Genomic DNA, 19,854 nt, shown 5'->3' with positions numbered 1-19,854 from the left:
ACTTGGGCACTACATATTACCCACAACTTATGAAGAAGGGGATTTGGTACATATTTGTTAACCAAATGTTTAACAGTGTAAAGAACCAACTGACTTGGAGAGCTGTCTATGTTTACGATGTCTGTGAAAAAGTGGAACACGTGCAAAATTGCTTATTTAAAAAAAAAAAAACAGTGTAACTTATTTATAATATCCGAGCTATTTTTCTTAACAAGTCCCAGCAGTTTGATCACACAAACATCTACACAGCCTGATTCTGATTACTAAAAGAGTACATCTTCATATCAAATAGCATGACTACTAATTTTGTACCCCAGCTGCTTAAAGTATGTAAATGTAATAATTGAATACATATGGTCATAGAACCAACTTCTATAAATGATTTATGTCATTTCTCTAAACAAGAGATCCTTCTTGATAATCTTTTATACTGTTATCTGGGTCAATTTTTTACTACTGACCTTTATGTTTGTGGAGTCTCATCTGTTACACAATACTTCATTCTACTTATCACAGTTGGGATACGATTACTGTGGATTTCTTTTTGGATGGTACCAGTGCTCTAAGTTATCCATATTCCTTTGTTTGGAAATTCTAAATCTGCAATTTGCTTAAATCTTGTGAACTGAATGTATGAATATTTTGAAACAGAAAGGGGCAAAAGTGATCAATTTTGGGTGTTATCACATCATCTAAAAAATACCAAACAATGTCAAAATGTAGTTCTGATACACCATAATTTTATCTAGACAACAGATACCGTGTGACTTCCTTATTTGCTTATTGACAATCCTTTTAACACAGTTTTCTCAAGTCTCCATACACCAAATAAATTAACTACATAAAGCACAAAAATATTTACATTTACTTAGTTGTATTTTTTGTAATAGAAAATAAGGATGACAATAAAATTAAACAAAACAAGAGCACATGGTAAACAGTATTTCATTCTAAATATGAAAATTAAACAGATAACTGTACTAAAGACTATAAAAAATTGAAATAGTACTTACTGTAAGTACATTCCTGTAATACTGGATTTTAGTCCTCACAGCAAAAGGCTTATTTCGAAAGTCTCTCAGGCATCCTGCCAATTGTTGATTAATCCCATCACTGTAAGTTGAATACAAGGTGTAAACCAATATTTGTTTTCAAAAATGTTTTAACATTTTAAGATTGACATTCATGAAATTTATATAATAAAACATATAGTGTCACTTAGTAAAGTAATGCTGAACTCCCTCTGTCTTTTTCTTGTTCCTCCCCACCCCCAAGATAGATATCAACTGTATACTAAGGTGATGAACAATATCACAAGTAAATGTCATTTTATAACTCGTGTTTTAAATCTCATTTTGTTCCTTTAATTTGAAAACCATTATTTCCCAAAACATACCAGTTAGTAGTAACATTATAATTTTTCCCAAATCAATTAGAAACAGACCAGTTTGCCAATACAATGTAATTTGATAATACAGTACAATAAATCTTACCTCTGATGATCATAGACCTTTGTTCCATCATTAGTCATGGCCATGATATATGGATTATTACCCTATCAAAAAAATGTAACTTATAAAAAAAAAAAATTCAAATTCATAAAAAGAAACAAACTGTTTGATTAAGAATAAATTTATACAAAATTAACAATATTTTTTGCATCTTTAAGAAGACCTTTTTACTTCTCCCTCAAAAAAATGCAAAGCAATAATCACTGCCTCACTACTACACCAAAAATGCTATTATTGGAAACATTCATTTGCTTAAAAACATATATCTTGTATACATGCAAAAGTCAAATTCATTATTACTGTAAAATGGATTACTAGACAAAAATGATTTCATAGCAAAAATAACCAGCCATTGCACTTAAAATAAGATGTCACACGATACACTGAAACACCTAGTCATTATTTTGAAAGGATTTTAATTGTTATTGAGTTTAAAATTGTGTATTTATTGTCTTAACATTATACACAAGTGCCAATACAAGTCGTTGCATTTCGTTCATACAAATTTGTTGAACATACCTGTTATAAAACAACATGCATAATTCTTTTGAGTGTCAATAAATGCGTTAGATAAAATACCCAACTTAGAAAGCTTCAACATATTTAAATATTTATAGTTGCTTTTGTTTTTAAAAATTCACTTACCCTTCCATCATTGTCAAAGGAATCAAAAAAGATGCCAAGACCAACCCATTTATCACTGCTTCCAAACACAGGTCCTTCTTTTTCTCTTTTGTCTGCGTACCAGAAAGCCTAGGGAAAAAAATTACATATGTCAGTAATGCTGGGTCATAAAAAAGATAAAAACAATCATGAATAAAAAAATCTCATACAGTTAAAGATATTAGTACCAAGTAACATAAAACTCCAACTTATTTTTGAAAATAAATTTTATAAACAGGTAATGGTGATTTCAATTTCTTTTGAAATATGCATAGATTTAAGTTAAGAAATGGTTAGCTAAAAACACAGTAACTAAAGCTTACTTCACAAAATTCCACTATTATCAAATACCATCTTTCAAAACCTATTTAAATACTTAAGGTTATTTTTAAAATATTATATATAACAACTGTACATCCACTTTTCAAAATAACTAACTTTTTAAAAAATGCCTTTCATGACATCATACCAAAAATGTAAGCTGGAACAAACACTAGGCATCATTGCATAGATATCAATGGTGTCATTTAAACATTTTTAAACTTTTACCTAAAAAGTAATTGTAATTTTCTCCAGAATACATAAAAAACAACAACACCACTTAAATTTAGTGTTATCTTAATAAACTTTATCTGTACATCATAATTTTTCCTGAAAATTCTTTAAGGCATGCTACTTCTACCATTTTGTACTTTTTTAAAGGCTTAAAACTAAAATAAAAAAGTTTAAAGTGTTAGTAACCTTCCCAATTAACTTCTAAAATAATTTTAAAATTTTATTCCTAATTTCCAGTTTTTTTCTATCCAATCATTCATGCCATGGATGCCCTTGAAAACCTTTATGAATAAAAAATCCCAAAAGTGAAAGCAAGTTCACTACATCACCTACAACAAGGAAATATATTTATTATTTTTCTAACTGATAAACTCTTTAGGGATTATAAATTTAAACATAAAGCAAACTAGTAAGAAAATATCAAGAATTTCTATAAATCTTACATGATAACTAAGATGAGAGTCACTTGTAATATTCTCAGATTACAATAAACCACTAATGCATAATCTCAAATTAATTAGAACTGAATTATTATTTCCATTTTTTAAATTTTTTTAATTTTTTACAATTAAAGTGAATTTCAGAAAGATACACATCTCTGAAACACTTAGGCCTTTCTCTCTTGAGTTTGCTCCTATAATGTCAACAAACATGACTCAAAAATGAATGTCCTTTACAAATTGAAAAATGTGTAGCCGACCCATATTTCTCCACTTTCCCAATTTCCTTGGGTCTTATTACATGCACCAGGTGATTATATGAACTCTGCTTTCCTCAGATTTTCTGAATGTTGCAGTCATGATAAAAACAACACATAGCCCAGTTATTATAATTTGGTTGGGACTGCATGATTTGATATTTTTAGGAATAAAATAAATTTCATACAGGTACTTACCTCTGAAATACTGTAGGCCAGAATACTCACATTACAAATGTGGGAACCCATGACAGTGAAAATGATATACAAATAGTTATAAATGTGTAAGTTACAAGGCAAAAAAATAACAAGTTAAAGCACAGTAAAGATGTACTTAACTAGACAGAATAATCAAGAAATAAAAAAGATTCAAAGAGCTGAATTCAATTTAGAAGTAGTGAAGCAGGCCAGCCTTATATAAAGACTGGAACTAAAAAATAAAGCATTCTTCTCATCAAATTGAGTACCCATTCATCCTGGATGCATTTCAGCTTGCATAATAAAAGGGATCTACTAGGGTAGTATTATTTCATCATTTCTGTGGAGCCCATGATGGCAACACAGATGGTGATATATGCAGATAGGAGAAATACAATACCCAGCTCCTGTAATGAAAACTCTTTGGAGAGCAGCCCAGTAAAATATTATAAGTGGACATATACTCCATGAGCTGTAACTCCACTTCATCCATATCTTAAAATGCCAGTAAGTGACAAAACAGGCCAAATTAGTGGAACCAAGTTGTCTCAAGGTTTGAGCTCAACAATTTTAGGACAATACAGTTAGTATATAAAAATGTAATTAGAAAAACAATAATTAAAAAAAAAAATTCAAATCCTGGTTCAAACTGAGATAACTATGAAGAATTCTGTCCTGTCTCGGATATTCCCTCGTTAGACCAACCAAGAAGGTGCCATTGAGGTGGAAAATGTACCCCCAAAGTATCATCAGCCATAGATGGCACCCTCTGTCCACTTCCATGACCAACACCATCTCATATTAAAAAAGCCCCCTTAAAGTTAGTGGCACTATGTCTAGGACAAATGTATAGGGTTATGAATATTGAATATGCAAAACTTCTAACTGGATAAACCTATATAAGTACAGAATGTCTTAAGAAGATAGTATATTTCAAACTATTTCATAATTCCAGACAAAGCAGAAATATTTTGGTCACCACAAACAGATGTGGTTCCAAACATTAAATAAACATTAAACAAAGAATAACTAATTTCTTATTATTTCTATCTGGCCTTGAGAATAATCACAGAAGGCAAATGAAATCCCAAAACTGAGATGCGAAGATGAAATTGATGTAAAGTAAGTGAACCACATGCTCTGTAAAAGGTACGGAGACCAGGTAGCAAAATATTCACTAATACAGTGTTTAGGTACATCTTGAGAGAGATGAAATGGATTAACAACACAAGCTAATTATTACTTTGAATGAAACAAATATTAACTGTAAAGTATAAAAAACTAATGTCAATCAACTCTGAAAAATTCCATTCATGCAATATAGCAACAAATAAGTCTGGCAGGACATATGTTCTTCTGAATGAAAACCTGGATCATTCAGGGGTAGGTAACACAAATGGAGAAAAGTAGTAGTTAGCCTCTCTTGCTTGCAGCTCAAGTCTTTGGTAAAAAAGCTCTATCAGGATATGAATACCGAACCTTCAAACAGAAACAAAACAAAAGGGTACAAGAATCAACATTATAAAGCAGTTACACAGTTATCCAAAGAGAACAAAACAAGAACATGTCTTAAAAAAATTGATAGTGCAAACAAATTGTAAAGGTTCCAATAAAGGGCAAAATATCTTAAAACAAGACTCAAATTCCACTGAGAACATTATATAGGCACTCATGGATGGAGTAAGCAAAAAGCTAAAAATAAATCCTGAAAGTATAGGCACAAAAGAGGAAGATGATTTATGTAACCTCCAAAGATAACAAAGAGGACAGCTCTGTAGCATGCAACAGAAGAAGTAGACAAGCCATGAACATGAAATAACCATACAAAAATAAGATAATCTATTGATAAGTTTGAGAAAAACAAAAATGTCGAAGACACCAACATATATAGACAATACAACTAGATTGGTGTATGGCCAAAAATGAATGCCTACAAGAATGTGACAACATTCAAGCTACACAAAAAGAGAAGCCAGCTTCCATAATAAAGGATCACAAAACCAGCTATGAACTGTACATGATGAACATCAGTGTGGAAGATGGATATTTGAGGTTGGAACAGATGTTTCCAAAGAGGTAACCAAAATTGGATCCCCTTAGAAGGTACATTCATGGAAAGCATTGATATTGATCAATACCTGAAAAATAATAAGACAAAGGGGGAAGATGCAAAAAAGTTCTCCCAAAACTGACTCAAAAATCCAATGTTAGGAGGTCATTAAAGTTGAGAAAGGTTAATGACAACTTTCATGAATTCATGAACTACAGAATGACATAGCCAATCATACAATCACTGAAAGGTTCACTCTACTGAAATTGGCTGACAATCACTGGAAATGAAAGAATTTTCATAACACCTTGTACATGAAAAGTAATTGTAATTTTCTCCAGAATACATAAAAAACAACAACACCACTTAAATTTAGTGTTATCTTAATAAACTTTATCTGTACATCATAATTTTTCCTGGAGATTCTTTAAGGCATGCTACTTCTACCATTTTGTACTTTTTTAAAGGCTTAAAACTAAAATAAAAAAGTTTAAAGTGTTAGTAACCTTCCTAATTAACTTCTAAAATAATTTAAAAATTTTATTCCTAATTTCAAGTTTTTTTCTATCCAATCATTTATGCCATGGATGCCCTTGAAAACCTTTTTGAATAAAAAAGCCCAAAAGTGAAAGTAAGTTCACTACATCACCTACAACAAGGAAATACAAAGAAAGCATCAAGGTCTGATTGATCATAGGTCTCCTCAGGAGATATGCAGAGAGAACAAACAGTGATGGTACGACCAAAGGAAACTCGAACGGCTAAAGCCTCCAGGGGTGTGTCAAGTGGCACGTACTGATCAATCAAGAGTGCCATGTCTCTATGCACTCGTCCATCACACAGTGTCATTTTTGTACAAAAAAACTGCCAAAAGGTGATTGTATCAGCAGGTTTCAGAAATGTTTCTTGTAAGAAAAAACAAAAGATGGTAGGAAGCAATCAGTGTTTTGAAGTCATCCAGATTAAAATGTAAACCTCGACAGTTCCACAGTATCAAGTTGATTATTTTTATTTGTGTGTAGGCAAATTGGATGAAAAGCTTTTCTGTTTTCGTCCACTTCTTTTTTCTTTTTCTTTATTCGAGGCAGGCCTGTCAACCTCCATGAATGAGGGTTTGTTTCACACTCATAGGCATCATGGTCCTTACCACCATAATGAGCACACATCAAGGAACCATGACATGATGTCTTCAAGTGACCGAATTGCTGACACTGGAAATATCCGAGGTTTTGAATGTATGGCAATATCCTGCAGTTAAGATAATCTGCCTTGATGGTACCAGGTGGATGTGGTGAAGTACATGTCAGAATGAGGACATTGGTTGGCATTGTAATTCCATCTTTGTGAGTGGAGATAAGCTTCATTGCCAAAACTCCTTAGGTGGAGAAACCAGCAACAATCTCTGACTTGGGGATGTTTTTCAAATGCCTCTCAACAATAACTCCTCATAATGAATTCAAAGTAGCATGAGGTGCTAGGTCAATAGGAATATCTCCAATCGCCTTTGAATGCGAGAGGAGTTCACTGTGTTGAGATGTGGATGTTTCCATCAATATATCACCAGATTGTAGCTTCTTTACCAACTTTGAAGACCCAACAAGTCTCTTCTGAATAAAAAGGGAGACATTTGCCCTAAAGGTTTGCCTGAAAGAGAATGTAGAATGAGAAAATTAGGTACAATAGATGTTACAGATGTTGAAGATTGCTGCTCAGAATCTTCAAGATGTTGTAATTTACCTATGGACTGTTTTTTCACTATTTAGTTTAAGTTTTTATTTCGGTGCCCACTGACCCCACCCATCATGGAGCCCTATGAGGAGATGCACTACAATACCAAACAAGGACACTGCAGCAATGCCAGGGTTTCATGAGCACTATACCCAAACACCAGCATCAGATACAGTGTCCACAACACCTGTTGAGAACATCCAACACTGATACTTGGTTGACCCTAGCCCAAGTGGACCAGCCAAATGGCCTGGGGGGGGGGCACCCCAAGGCTGCCTGTCTACAGGAATTCAAGGCCAAAGTGGTGTGTTAGGGTTGGACCCCTCAACCACCAGGATCCTCTCCTCCCCTTTATAGATCGTTATGCACAGTAAACACGTGGGTGCATGTTCAGATTCCAAAGAAGGTAAGCTGAAAGAACAGAACCTTCCTGGGAGGTCCCCTCACCATGTACAGGAATCCACGCCAAAAGAAAAACTTAGGATAATGAGAATAGTTAACTAAAAAAATCAAAACAAGGCAATTCATAGCATGCAGTGCAGAAAACTGACAAAGGCCAAAGTAAAATACCATGCAGAAGAGTGCTTTCCCACAACCAAAGAAGTGGAATATGAAGCATTAAAATTCTTGTAGTTTCTAAAAGCATAAAAAATTATTGGAATAACAGAATAAGTGTGGAAGAAATATGAATTTACATAATAAATTGTCTAACATGACACTAGTATCACTTAAGTAAACCAAGAAATTCAAAAATTGATTCAAGATTGTAATATAACATACTTGCAAAAAAGATAATTTGATTAGTAGAAGCTTCTTCAGAATTATGGGTAGCAAAAAAAATCCTTCTTTGCAAACATTGAAGGCAAATAGACCTGAATAAAGGATCAATCTTGTTCAAAACCATAAGTAATAAGTGTTATGCAAATAAAGCACCTATACAATCATGAATAGCATCAAAATCACTAGAAGATGATTTGGAATTGATGACCCAAATACATTCACCAATAAAGGCTGACAGTGCAGCAACAAGGTTATCCAGAACACTACGAGTAGACTGTTGAACAAAGTTGAACAAACTGTAGAGGTTCCCACACTGTTTGTATCAGAATGAAGGTTGACTTCTGATGCCATTGTAGCAAAGCTAATAGTATGACTGTTGTGAAGAAAATATGAATTATGGTGGGAACTCAAAGTCTATGTATAATCTCTTGATGCATGGGAAATAAGTTAGGTGGAGGACATTCAGAATATTAAAGCACACACTTGTTGACAGCATTAAAGCAAACTCAACAAGGAAAAACCTAATACTTCAGAGGAAAAAACTACTTGATTTGAAATTTTTAATGTAAACCTTAACCATTTAGTAAATGAATTTAACATTATGATTACAACTTTAAGATAGCATGTAGCCCCATACATTGGAAAGAAAAAGAAAGGTAGCATAAGTGATATAACAAGACTTCATTTCATTACAGGAGATATTGATATACCTATATAGGAAACCATTTAAGTAACAAAGAAATATGGTCAATTTTTATCAGATTATATAGTAAGTAGGAGATGCACATCATGATGTTCTGAAATTAGAAGATTTCAAAAGTATCAAACAGCTTTTTTATTTTAGCTATAGCCTAAGAGTTTTCACAATCAGACTATTTCTGTCCATTGGCTGAGTAGCCGACTATATTATCTTATTTTGTATCGGTTAGATGGGATACCTCTGGAACAACATGCTCGGTATCAATTATTTGTAGAGGATGGTCATTTTTTTCATCCAAGAGCCATATTTCTGTTGTGTCACTTTTATGGTGAGTAACAAACTAAGCATATAAATAACAGACTATCAATGTACTGAGTACAGATAGAATGATATTCCCACAGTAAAAATCACTCTTAAGCCAAACCAGACGTGGAGGTTTTGAGTAATGTAATTTTACAACATGCAATTTACTCTCTTAAAGCAGGAAAAAAATTTGAAAAAGGGAAAACAACCATAACATCTTGAATGAAATGAATCAATACTTGATCTTTAAAGATTCTACACAGAATGCATTCTCTATTTGATTGATTAATTGAATTTTATAACTATGATTGAGATTAGTTTAAAATGGAAAATGCAAATTTTTCACTAATGCTCATACAGTTAATGTTATTACAGTTAAAACAGCAACTTGTACACTTCACAAGTAGGAACACAATAAAATTATTGAATGAAATCACATCTCACCAAACCATCAGCTCCAACTCTTCCTCTGCCATTTACTCTGAAAATCATCTCTAGCTCCCACCATTCAAAATTAGTTTTGGCTTTAGTCCAAATGGATCCTATTAGTCATAAATGTATATAAAACAAAATAAAGCCTCATTAATCATTTCAACAATCATGAATGGTAAGACTGCCATAAACTTAGAGGTATGTTATTAATGCTCATTACAAAATGAACTGAAATTCCTAAAATTCTTTCTGGTAGTCAAACAGATAAATTAAAAACAAGTTATTAATTACTACAGAGTAATAAAATACCAAATTGTTTACAACTTAATAGATACATTATTTGTCAGGCTGGACATTTCTAAATTACCAGCTTTACATTAATTTAACAGTAGTTTTATAATACTCCCCTGTAGCTTAATGTAACTTCCCATTGAAAAATAAATTTATTCAGTGCCTTCACACAATCATACAGAAAAGTAACTTTCCTAATCAAATAGTCATCATAAAAATGTGAAATAACTAGCTGTGTAACCACTAAGATATGAAATACAGAACATGTATGCATGTATACAGAACAGCTTTCTCCTTCTAGTTACCATGCAAATTAGATGGCCAAATACTGGTTATAATAGTAGTCTGAAAAATCTACTATGAAATTGTTGAAGCCAAATCACCTGCCAACTGGAATGAAGCTTTTCCCTGATAACAGGCTTAAAGTAGACAACATACTTACAAATAATTTATGCTTAATTATATGTTCATTTGCTACTTTAAACATGCATGATCAGTCAGCTATTGTTATTCACAAATGGAAGCAATACAGCAGTGTTTAAACTCATAATATTGAAATGATACACATCTGTTTCCAGTCAAAACAAGTAATCCACAGATTAATAAAACAAAAACTGAAAGAATAAATGCAATTACGATCTTTCATTTTTTAAGGAATTTGATATTTCGCAGCTTGTTCCATGATACTAGTTTACATTTTCACACTAAATTTCAAACAGCCACAGTTGAAAACTGTTGGTTCTTACCTTTTTTGCTTCTCAGAGAAGGGGTGATCCTTACCATTTCTTCACTTGCAATTGCACCTATACATAGGAAAAAAAAGAAAACTAATTTTACAGGTATACAAATATAAAACCTCACAGAACTATCCAAACTTACCATACTTTCAAAGACTCTGTTTTCCAGAATAGAGAAAACATTTCAATAATAAGCCCATAAAATGCTCAGCAACAAATACATACATATTACAGGTCATCAGTTGCCTATGTGAATTATAATACTGTACCACTGTGTTAGCTCTAACTAATGTTAAACATTCAAATTCTGCATGCTGAAGAAAGAAATCTTATTTACAGCTGGTCTGTTCACACATTAAAAAATTGAATATATTGCCAGTAACCCATCAGTTGCTAATGTTTTGTATAGTACAATAATTTTCACGTGCATTATCAAACTTATTAATGCATTCTGTTAAAAGTATATCAAACCTAATACAAAATTATTTACAACTTAAAGATGAATTTTACAGGAAAAAGAAAACTTTGCAGTCAAAAGAACTACTCATACTGATGTATTTTGCAGGTTCACATTTTTTATAAAAAATGTGCTAATAAATGAAACATAGAACTTAGTGCAGAAAGAGCCCTTTCTGAGCGGCAATCCGAACATTTTAGTTTTTATGTTTGCCGCTAGGAAAAGTACTGTGACGTAATAGTTGCCAAACAAACCGCTAACGCCAGCTCATTGAATGTAAATAAACATGGCCAATGCATACGGAGAAGCAGAGGCGGAGTCTGTTTTGACTTTGTGTTCTGAACAGTGTCAAGTAGCGCCATATCAATTCGAACCTACTCTGAACGAACCTAGAACAGTTACTTTTGACACAGATCTGACAAGTTCTAGTGATAAGGGCAGTTCCACGAGCAAGAGTAGTGGAACTGTGAGTGATACTGATAGCGCCCAGGCTGGTTGAAAGTCAGTCACACCTCCAGTGGAAGAATGGTAAGCCTAAGTCATGACAACAAATATGGTCTGTATTATTTCAAGTGCAATTTTAAGCATCTCGAAACCTGTCTGGTGTTTATAAATTATTGGTATCACAGACTGGGTTTTATTTGTTTATACTTTGCCAACTATGGTAACTAATACTCGGCCCTTTCACAATCATTGTACCGGGTATTTATGACTCGTAACAAAATGAATTTCAATTATATGTCATAATTCTGTCTATAAAATCAAACTAGATGTAGCAGTCTGAATAGTTAATTTAATATTTACCATAAATGTATAATTTATATGACATATTCTGTATGTTTGTGCAAGGTGTAGGTATGGTTTATGCGAGCAGATGCCAACCAGGAGAGAGTGCATTTGTTGTCGCTATTACAACAAGGTGTCAAACCGATTAAAAGATGAAGAGTGCATTACCCAGACCCGAGGCTTTGATGGAAACTGTCTGAATATCGATGTCTTAGAAGCATCATACTATGAATTTGTTGACTTGAATGGTCCCTTCGCCTTCGGTGATGAGGAACCAAGTCCCAAGTGTGTATTTTTCAAGATGCGGTTAAACCTAAAATAGTATATTTGAGTTTAACCTACAATTAAAAGATACTGTTTGTCCAAAACTATGATCCTACTTAGTCATCTCAAGTGTATCAATATTTCCAAAGCCCAATGAGATGTTTGTTTCAGTTTTGCATGGTGTGAAGGAGTCCAGTTCTTCCTATTGACCATCCACACCCACTATCACCACCTTGCCGGTTCCTTCTCCTTGCACAGAAACAAAAAGAAGCTTTTGCCAGATGCCAAACTGTTTTTACAACCATGAGCAACGCAGTAAACCATGTTATCATAAAACAAACATAAAGTAGCAATATCAAGACAAAAAATAGTCTCACAAAGTATGTAATCCAAAAAAAGCACCAAAAGATTTACATAACACACAGGCACTGAAAGGAACAAAATGGTCGACGCACAATAAAGCGTGTTTGGCAACTATTACGTCATAGTTGTAAAACGTCATGGAAACAGCCAAATGACCGAGAGGAACTTGTGTTCAAGGACCCGCATATTTTGTTTCATTTTTTACTCAAAAAGTAAAGTGTTTAAAAATATGACAACCACACAGGAATTATACCTAACCAAAGTACAGTTTCTAAGGCAATTATTAAATTTGTTGAAAATTCACCTTTAATAGATACATTATTTGTTAGGGTGGACATTTTTAAATTACAAGCTTTACATTAATTTAACAATACTTTTATAGGACTCTCCCTTAGCTTAATGTTACTTCCCACTAAAAAATAAATTTATTCAGTGCCTTCACACAATCATACAGAAAAGTAACTTTCCTAATCAAATAGTCATAAAATGTGAAATAACTAGTTATGTATCCACTAAGGTATGATTTACACAATGAACAATTGGTTGTTTAGCATTTATTGGTGCAAAGCAACTGAACACTCTGTGCCAAACAATGTAAAAGTAGTCATTGTGAAATGTAAAAATAAATCAAGATAAAACTAAAAAACTTTAAAAATCAAGTAAAAAATTTAAATGGGATTAAAGAGGATCTTAAAACTTTTAAAACACAAGTTAGGTGTACAGTGTCACCACTGCCAATGACAGTGTTCAGCATCAGGAGTAAACTCAAAGAACATGCCTAAAATGATGCTGCAAGATAAAATGTGGTACGATAAAATGAGGTACAGGCGTAGAAGAAGGTGGAGACTGCTGTTCAGAGCCTTCAAGACTTGGTCCTTTACCAAGGATTGTTTTTTTTTTTGTTTTTTTTATTCGGATTTAGGAGATCCATAATAAAAGAAAAAATACAGGTTAACTCGTGTAATATTAATCTCCCTGTGAACAAACATTGATAAATCTCCTGTTGAATTGCCCATACCTGACACCAAGATAAAGTGCCTGTCAAAGTTTAAACATTTGAAGTGATGACACCGACATTATTATTCACAATTAGAGTCAACAAAAAGGCAAAATTTATTTAAAAAAAAAAGTGATTATGATGAGGTAGAATTAAAATAATTCTAAAGAAAACAGGGTAGTTTGTAAAGTTCAACCATTTTGAAAAGAACTGTATCTCAAACTGAAATCACATCAAAAAATAAACACTAAGCACATGCACTGCCAAACGAGAAATAATAGTTTGATAGAGGCACATAAAGGGAGTCACATGCACCACAAGTATACCATGCTCCTACAGGTGAAAAAGTGACACATGATAATTTACACAAGATACATATTGGAATCACTTTTGTCTTTACTGTCTTTATTTGAGGGAGATCTAATGACCTCCATGGATCCTGCCCTGGGTCAATTGGGCAGGTCTTTGCTGTTGGAAGAGGATTCCAGTGACTGAGGACATGAATGAATGATAATTTTGCATCTTATGGTGGGAGAAGTAGGTGTATCCAAGGAAATGCCTGTACCCAGAACCAAAGGAAGTGGATCTTGGGATTTCTTGAAATGTATGTAAGGGACAGAGATGGGTGTTGAAGTTGATTCAGCAACTTTTAACCATGGAGGTCAAAAGACTTTTCATTTGTTTTGAAAACGATTCTTTTGGAGGCACAGAGAGATCCATCTGCACTCCCACTGTAGTAGTGAAAAAAGTGCTGCAGCATATGTCCGAGATGAAGTGGTGGACAGCAACTTTCGAGCTTCAAGATAAGTAATGTTATGAATTGTTTTCAAATGCTGCACCTCTCTTTTTCTTCAAACCATTTAGGGCAAGACTAAAAGTAGGATGAGATGAGAGCCATTGCAATTGATGCAATGAGAGTCAATTTCACACTCACAGGCATCGTGGTCCTTGCCACCACAACAAGCACGTCAAGGAACCACAACATCATGTCTTTGAGTGATCGAACCACTCACACTGGAAATATCAGAAAGGGTTTGGAATGTATGGCCATACCCTGCAATTAAGATAACCTGCCTTGATGGTGGCAGGTGGACTTGGTGATGTAAATGCCAGAAGGAGGATACTGGTCAGCATCATAATTCTATCTTTACAAGTGGAGATACGCCTCATTGCAGAAACTCCTTGGGTGGAGAAACCAGCAAGAATCTCCAACTTGGGGGTGTTCTTCAAATCCTTCTCAACAATAACTCCTCTTGGCAAATTCAAAGTAACATGAGGTATAACCTCAATGGATATATCCCCAATTGCCTTTGAATTCAAGAGGAGTTCATTCTGTTGAGATGTGAATGTTTCTATCAATATGTCTTCAGATCGAAGCTTCTTTACTGACTTTGGAGAGCCAGCAAGTCCCTTCTGAATGAAAAAAGGAGACATTTGCCCTAAAGAGAAGGTAGGATAAGAAAATGAGGTACAACAGGTGTTACAGATGTTAAAGATTGCTGCTCAGAATCTTCTAGATGTGGTCATTTACCTATGGACTGTTTTTTCACTATTTTCTTTAAGTTTTTATCTGGAGAATCCATAAAAAAAAGCAGAATATTTCGGTGCCCACTGACCCCACCCGTCATGGATCCCAATGAGGTGACGCACTACAATATCAAACAAGGACACTGTAGCAATGCCAAGGTTTAATGAGCACTATACCCAAACACTAGCACCAGATACAATGTCCATAACACCTGTTGAGAATATCCAACACCAGTACTTGGTTGACCATAGCCCAAGTGGACCACCCAAATGACCCAAGGGGGGCCACCCCAAGGTCACCCATCTACAGGGCTGTTAGGGCTGGACCCCTCAACCACCATGATCCTCTCCTCCCCTTCATAGGGCATCATGCACAGCAAACACACAGGTGGTTTATAGATCCCAGAGGAGGTAAGCTGAAAGAACAGAACCTTCCCTGGAAGGTCTCCTCACCATGTATAGGAATCCACACCAAGGGTAACTGAGTGGGATTGAGCACACTTTGGAGGAAGCCTACATAGTTCACCACCCCAGCAACTAGTAGAATGTGATAAGTGGTAAGAAATCCCATACTCCACTGAAAAAGAAGGAATAATATATTGGAGAGTCCAGATGAACACAGCACCACAGAAAATGCAAAGGTGACTACGAAACCAATTTTTAAAAGCAGACCATTTTTGATTTATGCAAATGAAGAAGAGGCAGGATAGGCAGCAATCCCCTTCTGTTTTACTCATGGTAGTCTATGAGTGTACAGTCTGGGACAGACATACTTATGATGCAAAACACTGTGACGAAGAGTCTACTTGTGATCTTGCCAAAAAACGCCTAATCTCAAAGATGGAAGTTATTGACATTATAGACCATACACTGTGGATTTAAGAATAATTATACCTGTACAGGCATTACTTGCCACAAAGTGGAATCCAATATGGAAGAGAAGTGTGGCACTGTAAAAAGAAATACAGAACTTAATAAATGTACCAACTCATAACTGAAGTGATGTGTGTAATATAGTTACAGGCATAATGCAGTATCCTGATGAGCATGAAATGGCTACCCAACAGGTTTATGGGAGATGAACAAGTTGGGTGATATTTGTCTGGATGATTCCCTCCAAATGACAACAGAGACAGGCAGCCAGTGAAAGATAAAGTGTCTAATCTGATGTGACAATGCCTGTAAAAACAAGCTATAGGGAATCTGCAGAAGAGAATGAATACAGCAGCCTGAAATGTTGGCAAATCTAACCTGTGAGGGTGGAGAGTGAAACATCACTTATGTAGGAAGGGTTCCAGTGGATAGACAAATAAATAACGGTGGGGACCATAGAAGAAAGCTGATTAGGCAATATAACATCTGAAATCATGCATAAGACACAGAAGATTATAAACATTCAAACAGGAAGACAAATGGGAAATGGAAGATAGGTAAATTTAATATTATTACACACAAAAAAAAGCATGCAAATTCTTATAAGAATGCTCAGCAACTTCATGAAAAGACATGCTATAAATATTACAAGCCTGTAAAAATGTCTAATGATAAGTTTTGATGAATATTTAGACCAAGAAATCAGAAAAATGCCAAACAATAAATGTAAAAACTCGTGATATAACTGTTAGACTATATGCTTTCCCAAGCCTAATATATTTCCTACAATACAAATACAAAAACTAAACACATTGTACAAAATAAGTTTTAGTCAGTATTATATATAACAGAAATAATAATCTTACTCTGAAAATAACAATTTATAAATTGAGGAGAACTGTAAGTTATAGCTATAGAAATATGTACAGTTAATAATCAGTTACCAGTTTCTAAAGGAATTAATACTTTTGGCTGCATCAATGATCTGATCCATACATTAAAAAGTTATTAGTAGTGAAGAGATAGGAAGACTGAGATCTAAAATTTGATTACATGGTGTTAAAGTATGAGACAAACATTTACTTTCTAGTTCCAAGTAGCTTTCTCTCATTGTCATGCATGTTGATAGTGAATGATGTTAAAAATGCAAATCCCAAAAACTGTTTAAAAAGTAAAAAAATAACTCCTATAAAGGTTTATAGACAAAAATAGATGCACTGCCCTTTCAAGTGTACTAAGTGTTAGATTATCAGGGATATTCTTAGAGTAATTAGGAATGCCTGGATTTATGGGATAGTTCTGTAAGAGTGAATTACATGTCAGAAATGAGCTCCACTTTATGAGGTTAAATAATACGATTTGTGTAGAAACTCTAAATACATTCATTGAAGATAATTATATTTAATTTGCACAGTGGTGAGAGATCTTGGAAAACAATAAATTAATTTATAGGATAGGGCAACAATTTTTTTGATAAAATAAAATTTAAAATGTAACTTGAATAATAGTTTTAACTTTAAAGATGTCTTTCAGATTTAACCTGTTAACTGTGGCAGCTTTAAGTGTGTGTATACTTAATTAACAATTACTACAGCCTGTATTTCTCATGATATGACAGGTAAGGTCACTGAGAAGTTATTAATAAAAAATGATTATTCAGAAACCATGAAGAACTAATTTTATACACACTGACTAGGACTGTACAGAGTTAAATAATGAGGCAGACAGGTTTCCTGAACAATTCAGAAAGGATTTATATACCAAATGCACAGAGTGCCAACTGTTAGTGACTATTTTAGATTTGTTGCTACTTGTTGAGATGTAAAAAAGAAAATAAATATTAAATCCTAATTATCAAAATGACTTTTGATGGCAGGAGATAAGTTTTATCATTGGAAAATTTAGATAATTAGTTAAAAACTTGCATAGCACAAACTTGGAAATCTTTATAAATAACTTTCTTTTAACTTACAATATGCATGTTCCTAAGAATTAGAGAATAACAGCATCAAAAATCAAATCTAACTAGCTTTCTAGGGGCATAAAGAAGAAAATCATGGATAAATACCACAAGTTTAAGAAATTCAAATGAACAAACAGATTGTAAGATTTATGGAAATATAAAAAAGATAAATTTCAATTAAAATAAAATTAAAAAACCTAACAGTACTCATAAGAATCAGATGGCTGATAACATTACAACTAATAGCAAAGGTTTTTATATATGTTAAAGATAATTAAAATTACAAAAATAAGGACTTAGTTAATAAAGAATGCTAATGACAAGTTTTGTGTTGAAATGGCCAAGCTTTTAAATATTTTATTGTCTGTTTTTACAAGAGATTTTGGAAATATTCCAAATCAACCCTGATCATCTGATAGAAAATACTGGAACTGAACCAAATCATGAAAGTACAAAGACACAGAACATAAAGTTAAAGTATCAAGACCAGACAAGGTTTTCTTCAGGCTTTCAATGAAGATCAAATATCAGATATGTTAGCCTCTCTCATTTTTCATACATCAATAGATAGTAAGCAAGTGTTCAAGCATTGAAAGGTTGCCAATATTACTACTATTTTTAAAAGTCACAAGAAACTAAGACTTACTTGAAAGGATTCAGAGAAGGACTACAAGGATGATTATGGGAATACAAGGGCTATTTTACAGATAGGTTGCAACCCTTGTAACCTTTTATTCTCTTGAGAAAAGATGTACAAGAGGTAATCTTATTAAAATTTTCAGGATTCTCCAGAAGCTTGACAAGATAAATACCCATAATTTCTTAGGGGGAGAAAAATTAAAAACGTTGGGACTATTGTTTATATCACAAAAACTATGAGATGGAATATTTGCCACAAGTGCACCCCCCTTATGGGTAGGGTCCAGGATTCACCCAAGGGCCCTGGAAGCTCCTGGTTCATATTTTATGCATTATCTTGCTTGTTTTGAGTATTACGTTTCTAATTTTAAGGCATTTTTACTGAGTCAGATTGAAAAGTGACGAGCTACTTCCCTCACTTCTTGTGCCACTGAAAATGCGAAATATAAGCAGTTACACAACTCACGTTCCCGCTTTCTTCGTTCATAAATTTAAAACTGTACAGTTTGTTTCAGACTGAAATTTCCATTACTTTGCACTGAAAATCAAGCTTCAGTTTTGTGAAGAAATATCCTTTGCACAAAACATTTGCAGCATGTGAAAACATGCCATACGATTACTGAGAAAGGTTTAACGAAAACCGGTAACGTTCACAATTACAATTTACAAGGAAGATGCCAATATTATACTTACTTCCTTCATACTCCCAAAATGGTACGGTTCCATCCTTTTGTGCTAAATATGGTCCTTTAAAACTGAATTTATATTCAAATCTAGGATGAGGTGTCTCAACAACTCCTGTTGTTAAAACAACACATAAAATACTTCCAAACAGAGAAAACAGTTTCAACGTTGTAGCCATGGTGAAACGTGTAAGAAAGAAGCGCCCTCTTCAGTCATTAAATCTAAGATTTTGTCGCGTGGCTTGTAATTTGTCCTTAAAAGACAGGATAAAGCTATTCTAACCTATCATATTTAAGACGAAACATCTTTGAACCCTATTATAAAATATTTTTCAAAATTCTATAATATTGAAATGTAAAGCTTAATTTAAATTTCCCTGCTAAGTTATGAGGAAATGGTCAGTTCTTAACATTCTGCCACGTAGAGAGTTATGTCCAATAAAATCACAAGTAGTCAGTCACGTGGTAGTATACTTTTCAAGTCAGTGAATCTACCCATACATTTATCATATCGTATGCAAGACGTTGACCAGAGCTTATTTTGCTTGTTTTTTAACACGTGGAGATAGTAGTTTCTTCTCCACAAATATTTATCATGGTATAATGTATACACCAGCAAAATAACTCTCTTAAAACTTGTTATTTTCTTTCTTTTTC

General features: G+C 33.6%; 1 protein-coding gene across 2 annotated transcripts in view; it reads right to left on the bottom strand.

The window, feature by feature from the left end:
• Positions 1-19,402, bottom strand: part of ergic53 (lectin, mannose binding protein ergic53) — a 47,278-nt gene extending 27,876 nt beyond the window's left edge. For both annotated transcript variants that reach the window (XM_076500217.1, XM_076500218.1), the window contains exons 1-6: positions 19,208-19,402; positions 10,655-10,711; positions 9,630-9,727; positions 2,157-2,264; positions 1,494-1,555; positions 1,014-1,113 (exon numbers count right to left, since the gene is read on the bottom strand). In XM_076500217.1, the coding sequence (XP_076356332.1) occupies positions 1,014-1,113; positions 1,494-1,555; positions 2,157-2,264; positions 9,630-9,727; positions 10,655-10,711; positions 19,208-19,376 (594 nt within the window). In that variant the 5' untranslated portion in view covers positions 19,377-19,402. The remainder of the gene's footprint in view (positions 1-1,013; positions 1,114-1,493; positions 1,556-2,156; positions 2,265-9,629; positions 9,728-10,654; positions 10,712-19,207) is intronic.
• Positions 19,403-19,854: the final 452 nt, after the last annotated feature.

This window comes from Tachypleus tridentatus, chromosome 4 (genome assembly GCF_004210375.1).
Source record: "Tachypleus tridentatus isolate NWPU-2018 chromosome 4, ASM421037v1, whole genome shotgun sequence".
In the NCBI taxonomy this organism is placed as follows: domain Eukaryota; kingdom Metazoa; phylum Arthropoda; class Merostomata; order Xiphosura; family Limulidae; genus Tachypleus; species Tachypleus tridentatus.
The sequence above is the reverse complement of the archived record's forward strand: the minus strand, read 5'-3'. Positions and strand labels throughout refer to the sequence as shown.